An 8,687-nucleotide genomic window follows, 5' to 3' on the forward strand; every position below is an offset into this window, starting at 1 on the left:
GGGCAATACAACTCCCAGTGCCCCTGAGGCAGCCCGTGTAGGGCAATACAAACTCCAGTGCCCCTGAGCAGTCTGTGTAGGGCAATACAACTCCCAGTGCCCGAAGTGTCCTGTGTAGGGCAATACCAACTCCCACTGCCCCCTGGACAGCCTGTGTAGGGCAATACAACTCCCGTGCCCTGAGCAGCCCCGTGTAGGGCAATACAGCCCGTGTAGGTAGGCAATACAACTCCAGTGCCCCTGAGCAGCCTGTGTATGGGCAATACACTCCCGGTGCCCCTGAGCAGCCCCGGTGTAGGGCAATAAACAAACTCCCAGTGCCCTGGCAGCCCGTGTAGGGCAATACAACTTCCCCGGTGCTCCTGAGCAGCCTGTGTAGGGCAATAACAACTCCCAGTGCCCCTGAGCAGTCCTGTGTAGGGCAATACACCTCCCAGTGCCCCTGAGCAGGACCCGGTAGGGGCAATACAACTCCCAGGCCCCTGAGCAGCCTGTGTAGGGCAAATACAAACTCCAGGCCCTGAATTGTCTGTTTAGGGCAATACAACTCCCAGTCACCTGGTAGGGCAATACAACTCCCAGTGCCCCTGAGCAGTCTGTGTAGGGCAATACAACTCCCAGTGCCCCTGAGCAGTCTGTGTAGGGCAATACAACTCCCAGTGCCCCTGAGCAGTCTGTGTAGGGCAATACAACTCCCCGTGCCCCTGAGCAGTCTGTGTAGGGCAATCAACCCCAGGCCCCTGAGCTAGCCCGTGTAGGGCAATACAACTCCCAGTGCCCCTGAGCAGTCTGTGTAGGGCAAACACTCCAGTGCCCTGAAGCAGTCCTGTGTAGGGCAATACAACTCCCAGTGCCCCTGAGCAGTCTGTGTAGGGCAACATACACTCCCGTGCCCCCTGAGCAGTCTGAGTAGGCATACAACTCCCAGTGCCCGAGCAGTCTGTGTAGGGCAATACAACTCCCATGAGCATCTGTGTAGGGCAAACATACAACTCCGCGTGCCCCTGAGCAGTCTGTGGTGAGAGGCAATACAACTCCCAGTGGCCCTGAGCGGGCCCCGGTAGGGCAATTACAACTCCCAGTGCCCGACAGTCTGTGTAGGGCAATACAACTCCCGGTGCCCCTGAGCAGTCTGTGTAGGGCAATACAACTCCCAGTGCCCCTGAGCAGCCTGTGTAGGGCAATACAACTCCCAGTGCCCCTGAGCAGTCTGTTCCGTCCCAGTCTATACAAATATTTATATAATGATAACCTGAACCAGAACCGGAGCCAGAGATCAGTCGGTGCCCTCTGTGCCCAGGGAGTGGGGGTATTGGGGTTCAGCCCCCCCTCCCAGCCCCCCCCCCCCCGGTCGCCCCCCCTGAGCCACAGGCTGGAACATCTGCTCCGGACCCACAGATTCCTCCCCTTGACGTCAGTGCCGGGGGCTCTCACTGCTTAAAGGGGAAATGGCAGGAAAGTTTGTAAAGTGAGAGGCTGAATAGAGGGGTCCCACCGGCCGGACTCACAGCCTGACTGGGACAGGGGCATCTCTGGGCAGGGAGGGGCATCTGTGGGCAGGAAGGGGCATCTGTGGGCAGGAAGGGGCATCTGTGGGCAGGAAGGGGCATCTGTGGGCAGGCAGGGGCATCTCTGGGCAGGCAGGGGCATCTGTGGGCAGGCAGGGGCATCTGTGGGCAGGGAGGGGGCATCTCTGGGCAGGCAGGGGCATCTCTGGGCAGGGAGGGGGCATCTCTGGGCAGGCAGGGGCATCTCTGGGCAGGGAGGGGGCATCTCTGATCTGGGCAAAGGGCATTCGGGAGACCATATCAACAATACCGGGGAGGCTGGAACCAAGCCCGGCTGTGGGCAAAGGGCAACTGACTCCAGGAGCTGCCACTCTGCCCCCGACACAGAAACCTCCAGTCTGCGCTGCAATGTGGCCCCCAGGTATGTTCCCTTCTTCCTTTACTTGCCCTCAGGGGTCTGTTACTTGCCCTCAGGGGTCTGTTACTTGCCCTTATTGATCTGTAACTTGCCCTCAGGGATCTGTTACTTGCCCTTATTGATCTGTAACTTGCCCTCAGGGATCTGTTACTTGCCCTCAGGGGTCTTTCTTGCCCTCAGGGATTTGTTACTTGACCTCAGGGATTTGTTAATTGCCCTCAGGAATCTGTTACTTGCCCTCAGGGATCTGTTACTTGCCCTCAGGGATCTGTTACTTGCCCTTATTGATCTGTAACTTGCCCTCAGGGATCTGTTACTTGCCCTTATTGATCTGTAACTTGCCCTCAGGGATCTGTTACTTGCCCTCAGGGGTCTTTCTTGCCCTCAGGGATTTGTTACTTGCCCTCAGGAATCTGTTACTCTCCCTTTATTTTGGTAGAGAAATGAGAGGGGGGAAAGGGTTATTTGCCCCCCCCCCCATATTTAGGGGCAGTAACAAAGCCTCGGTGGGTAAGAGACACAGTTTGTGCTGATCTGGGGGTGGGGGTTAATGGGATTGTGCGGCCAAACTGGGCAGCTGAGGGGGTACTTAAAACCCAGTTGATGGATGGAGGTTCTGTTCTCTGTCTCTGTCCAATATATCCACCATGCAGTACCCCAATACTGTGCCCCCCAACCTTTCCCACCCTACAGTGCCCCCCAACCTCTCCCACCCTACAGTGCCCCCCAACCTTTCCCACCTTACAGTGCCCCCAACCCTCCCACCCTACAGTGCCCCCAACCTCTCCCACCCTACAGTGCCCCCCAACCCTCTCCCACCCTACAGTGCCCCCAACCTTTCCCACCCTACAGTGCCCCCCAACCTCTCCCACCCTACAGTGCCCCCCAACCTCTCCCACCCTACAGTGCCCCCCAACCTCTCCCACCCTACAGTGCCCCCCAACCTCTTCCCACCCTACAGTGCCCCCCAACCCTTCCCACCTACAGTGCCCCCAACCTCTCCCCAACCCCTACAGTGCCCCCCAACCTCTCCCACCCTACAGTGCCCCCCCAACCTTTCCCACCCTACAGCTGCCCCCCAACCTTTCCCACCCTACAGTGCCCCCCAACCTCTCCCACCCTACAGTGCCCCCCAACCTTCTCCACCCTACACTGCCCCCCAACCTCTCCCACCCTACAGTGCCCCCCAACCTCTCCCACCCTACAGTGCCCCCAACCTCTCCCACCCTACACTGCCCCCCAACCTCTCCCACCCTACAGTGCCCCCAATCTCTCCACCCTACAGTGCCCCCAATCTCTCCCACCCTACAGTGCCCCCAATCTCTCCCACCCTACAGTGCCCCCAACCTCCCACCCTACAGTGCCCCCAACCCACAGTGCCCCCAATCTCTCCCACCTACAGTTCCCACCCCTAACAGTGCCCCAATCTCTCCACCTACAGTGCCCCCAAATCTCTCCCCCCTACAGTGCCCCCCCAACTCTCCCACCCTACAGTGCCCCCAACTCTCCCCACCCTACAGTGCCCCCCAACCTCTCCCACCCTACAGTGCCCCCAACCTTTCCCACCTACAGTGCCCCCCAACCTCTCCCACCCTAACAGTGCCCCCAAACCTTTCCCACCACCAGTGCCCCCAACCTCTCCCACCCTACAGTGCCCCCCAACCTCTCCCACCCTACAGTGCCCCCAACCTTTCCCACCCTACAGTGCCCCCCAACCTTTCCCACCCTACAGTGCCCCCAACCCTCCCACCCTACAGTGTGCCCCAACCTCTCCCACCCTACAGTGCCCCCCAACCTCCCCACCCTACAGTGCCCCCCAACCTCTCCCACCCTACAGTGCCCCCCAACCTCTCCACCCTACAGTGTCCTCCCACCTACAGTGCCCCCACCTCTCCCACTACAGTCTCCCACCCTACAGTGCCCCCAACCTCTCCACCTACATGCCCCCCAACCTCTCCCACCCTACAGTGCCCCCAACTCTCCCACCCTACACTGCCCCCCAACCTCTCCCACCCTACAGTGCCCCCCAACCTCTCCCACCCTACAGTGCCCCCAATCTCTCCCACCCTACAGTGCCCCCAATCTCTCCCACCCTACAGTGCCCCCAATCTCTCCCACCCTACAGTGCCCCCAACCTCTCCCACCCTACAGTGCCCCCCAACCTCTCCCACCCTACAGTGCCCCCAATCTCTCCCACCCTACAGTGCCCCAACCTCTCCCACCCTACAGTGCCCCCAACCTCTCCCCACCCTACAGTGCCCCAATCTCTCCCACCCTACAGTGCCCCCAACCTCTCCCACCCTACAGTGCCCCCCAACCTCTCATTCTCTAATATGCCCCTCAAACCCAGTATCTCCCTTCCTGCAGAGGACAATAAACCCTAAACTCTCCCTGGCCAACCTACCTACCTATCTATGGGCAAAAAGTTCTACCTACCTATAAAGTACATTCAACCCAAAACTACAGACTCTGCCCCATAACCCCCCCCCCCCACTGTACCCTAATGTTCTGTCTGCAGTGTTTCCCAACCCCCGCTGTGCCTACAGGGACCCCTACTGCATCCTTAACTGCCTACCATAAGGGCAAACTAACTGCCATCCCCTATCTACCTACAGTGCACCCTCTACCTACCCAACCTCCATCCCTTTCCAACATACAGGGAACTCCAACCTGCACCCACCCAGGGCTCACTAACAACCCTCTACAGTGTGAGCACCCCCACCCCCACCCTGCCCGCCTTCAGAGCCCTCCAACTCTGAAATTCAGCAAAATATCAAGGCAACCTAACCCAGAGCCGGGTAATTACCCTCTATCTATTGCTAGTGCAACCTAACCTGTTGTGTCTGCCTTTGTACTGAGTTCTATAAACTCTACCTAACCTTGTGCCACTGACCTACACTGCAACCTACCCCACCCACTGCCACCTACAGTGCAACCTACCCCACTCACTGCCACCTACAGTGCAACCTACCTCACTCACTGCCACCTACAGTGCAACCCACCCCACCCACTGCCACCTACAGTGCAACCCACCCCACACACTGCCCTAGGGCCCACCAGAAAACTTCAGGTCCATCCTCACAGCTATTGTGTAGAACATTATGAAGACAAAAGAGATAGATGTCACATAACTGCCCTACACTAACGACCTTCTGCCCTGTTACATTTGCTTTAGAGTCCACCTTCCGATGACAGAAGATCCCACCGGGGCTATTGCACCAACCTAAGTAGCACTTTTCTGGTGGGGCAGTAGAGTATGCCAGCAGCAGAATGCTAGCACGGAAGAGCATCATTCCAGAGGAGTATGTCCTAGCCAGAATTGCGGCTGAGAATTTACGGAAGCCAAGAGTCCATGACCACCAACGCAAAGCCAGATTTGTGGCCAAGAGCGGGGCATGCAACGTGGCTCACAAAAACATCCGGGAACAAGGCCGCTTCCTGCAGGACGTCTTCACCACACTGGTTGACCTGAAATGGCGCCACACATTGGTCATCTTCACCATGACCTTTCTCTGCAGCTGGTTGCTCTTTGCCATGATGTGGTGGTTGGTGGCCTTTGCACATGGAGACATGGACATCAAGGACAACGTCAAGAATCCGGAGCCGTGTGTGACCAACGTCAAGTAAGTCAAGTGGTAGGACTGGCCATTTAATCCACTTCTAGATGTTCCAAGAATATTACTTCTTCTTTCAGAACAAGGTGGCCAGGGCAAGTTCTCCTAAAAGTGGCTGATTGTATCCCATAGGTTCCAAGTGTTGGCCATTCCCTTTAGAGGATCAACGGCTTCCAAGGCAACGATAGCTTCCTTAAACACAAAGTGACCCCTAAATAATTAAGCCCCCAAAACAAGAAAGAGTTAAGTCAACAATGGCTTAGACTTCCAAACTCTTTGACTAGGTAGACCCAAGGTACTTGCTGGAGGTGGGAATGACAGGTCTGTAGAGAGGTTGGGCTGAGATTTGGGGGGTATATCTATTGGTCCTTTCTAAATACCCATGGAAGACCAGAAGGCCTGGAATGGCCTGGGCACCCTATTGCTACCCCTTGATGGCACACAAAAGTGGGGTGTTCCCATGTTCACTCATGTGGCACCTATTGTGTATATCAGAAGAGTAGCAACTGTCCATGGTCAGGGCTTATCCAGAAAGTGCAGGTGCATTGTGGGCATTTTTGACCTCCAACCAAAGATAAACGAACCCTTATTGGTCCATTGTTGATTGAATTTTGCATTCATGTAGGCCTTTGTCTTCTCCATTGAGGTTCAAGTGACAAAGTGACCCCTAAATAATTAAACCCCCAAAACAAGAAAGGGTTATGGCTTAGTCTTAAGGCAGTGGCTTCCAAACTCCTTGACTAGGTAGACCCAAGGTACTTGCTGGAGGTGGGAATGACAGCCTGTAGGGCAGTTGGGCTGAGATTTGGGGGGGCATATCTATTGGTCCTTTCTAAATACCCATGGAAGACCAGAAGCTCATGTGGCACCTTTTGTGTATCCCAGAAGAGTAGCATCTGTCCATAAGAGAATGCAGGTGCATTGTGGGTAAAATACATGGTGCGTTGAGCCTTTTAATTAGTACTTTGCTCCTTGACCCCCAACCAAAGATAAACGAACCCTTATTGGTCCATTGTTGATTGAATTTTGCATTCGAGCGATGGTTTGCTTTGCCTTTAGGTCCTTCACGTCGGCCTTTGTCTTCTCCATTGAGGGGCAATTGACAAAGTGACCCCTAAATAGTTAAACCCCCAAAACAAGAAAGGGTTATGGCTTGACTAGGTAGACCCAAGGTACTTGCTGAAGGTGGGAATGACAGCCTGTAGGGCAGTTGGGCTGAGATTTGGGGGGGCATATCTATTGGTGCTTTCTAAATACCCATGGAAGACCAGAAGCTCATGTGGCACCTATTGTGATCCCAGAAGAGTACCAACTGTCCATAAGAGAATGCAGGTGCATTGTGGGTAAAAGACATGGTTCATTGAGCGTTTGAATTAGTACTTTGCTCCTTGACCCCCAGCCAAAGAGAAACGAACCCTTATTGGTCCGTTGTTGATTGAATTTTGATGGTTTGCTTTGCCTTTAGGTCCTTCACGTCGGCCTTTCCCTTCTCCATCGAGGTGCAAGTGACCATCGATGGAGAAACGAACCCTTATTGGTCCGTTGTTGATTGAATTTTGATGGTTTGCTTTGCCTTTAGGTCCTTCACGTCGGCCTTTCTCTTCTCCATCGAGGTGCAAGTGACCATCGGCTTCGGAGGGAGGATGATGACGGAAGAATGCCTCTTGGCCATCACCCTTTTGATCATGCAAAACATCGTGGGGTTGATTGTGAACGCCGTCATGTTGGGGTGCATCTTCATGAAGACAGCGCAGTCCCACCGGCGGGCCGAGACCTTGATATTCAGCCGCCACGCCGTCATCGCCGTCAGGAACAACCGACTTTGCTTCATGTTCCGGGTCGGCGACCTCCGCAAGAGCATGATCATCAGCGCCTCGGTGCGCATCCAGGTGGTGAGGAAAACCGTCACCCCGGAAGGGGAGGTCATTCCCATTCACCAAATCGACATTCCGGTGGAAAACCCCATCGAGAGCAACAACATCTTCCTGGTGGCCCCCCTGATCATTTGCCACGTGATCGACAAGCGGAGCCCCTTGTACGAGATCTCGTATTCCGACTTGTCGACTCAGGACTTGGAGGTCATCGTCATACTGGAAGGAGTGGTGGAAACCACGGGCATCACCACCCAAGCCAGGACGTCCTACATTGCCGAGGAGATCCTCTGGGGCCATCGCTTCGTGTCCATTGTGACGGAGGAGGAAGGCGTCTACTCGGTGGATTACTCCAAGTTCGGGAACACGGTGAAAGTGGCGGCTCCGCAGTGCAGCGCCAGGGAGTTGGACGAGAAGCCATCGATTCTGATCCAGACCCTACAGAAGAGCGAATTGTCCCATCAGAACTCGCTGAGGAAGCGCAATTCCATGAGGCGCAACAACTCCATGAGGCGCAACAACTCCATGAGGCGCAACAACTCGGGGCTGATTATGCCCAAAGTCCAGTTCATGGCCCCCGAGCAGATCGATACTTGACGCGGAGATGTGGTGGCTTTTCTACCCCAGAGAGGCTACTGTTGCCATTTATTACCCTACTCTTTAACCCCCATCCTTATAAAGTATATTAAATAGCACTACCCAAGGGGGCAATATCCAAAGTACGATGCCCCTTAGTGCCCTGGACTAATGGACTTATCTGCAAGCATTTCCTTTAGCTGCTCCGCCCCCAGTGATGTCACGGCCAGAAAGCGAGCCCGGCTTCGCAGCAGGGATGTGGCCAATGGGCTTGGGGTTACACAGTAGGGTTATGAATGCCGACGGTGCATCTATAAGGTATTTATTATACTGTATATACAGAGCACTGGGGTACTGGCCCTCGGGATGGTACATTGGGCACTTTCAATAAAACGTTTACACTCAGGTCATTCATTGTCATTGGCTTTTATTTCTTTGTGTCCCTTTAATGTTTAAATATAAATTTGGGTATTTTGACTCCCCGCCCCCTTCTACTGTAAGTTGCCATCAGAGTGTGCTAGTCCCACCCACTGCTTGAGTCACAGACTCCCAGCCCCTCCCCCTATAACCTTTAATCATTGTGTTCTAGTCCCACCCACTGCTTGAGTCACAGACTCCTTGCCTCTCCCCCTGTAACCTTTAATCAGAGTGTTCTAGCCCCACCCACTGCTTGAGTCACAGACTCCCTGCCCCTCCCCCT

General features: G+C 54.9%; 1 protein-coding gene across 1 annotated transcript; it reads left to right on the top strand.

Annotated features, from left to right (window-relative positions):
• Positions 1 to 1,556: 1,556 nt before the first annotated feature.
• Positions 1,557 to 8,397, top strand: kcnj8 (potassium inwardly rectifying channel subfamily J member 8). Its single transcript, NM_001102855.1, is given in 3 exon segments — positions 1,557 to 1,929; positions 5,102 to 5,549; positions 7,120 to 8,397. Coding segments are annotated over 2 exon segments (1,242 nt in total). The 5' UTR covers positions 1,557 to 1,929; positions 5,102 to 5,196; the 3' UTR covers positions 8,009 to 8,397.
• The last annotated feature ends 290 nt before the right edge of the window (positions 8,398 to 8,687 follow it).

Source organism: Xenopus tropicalis, chromosome 3 (genome assembly GCF_000004195.4).
Source record: "Xenopus tropicalis strain Nigerian chromosome 3, UCB_Xtro_10.0, whole genome shotgun sequence".
Classification (NCBI taxonomy): domain Eukaryota; kingdom Metazoa; phylum Chordata; class Amphibia; order Anura; family Pipidae; genus Xenopus; species Xenopus tropicalis.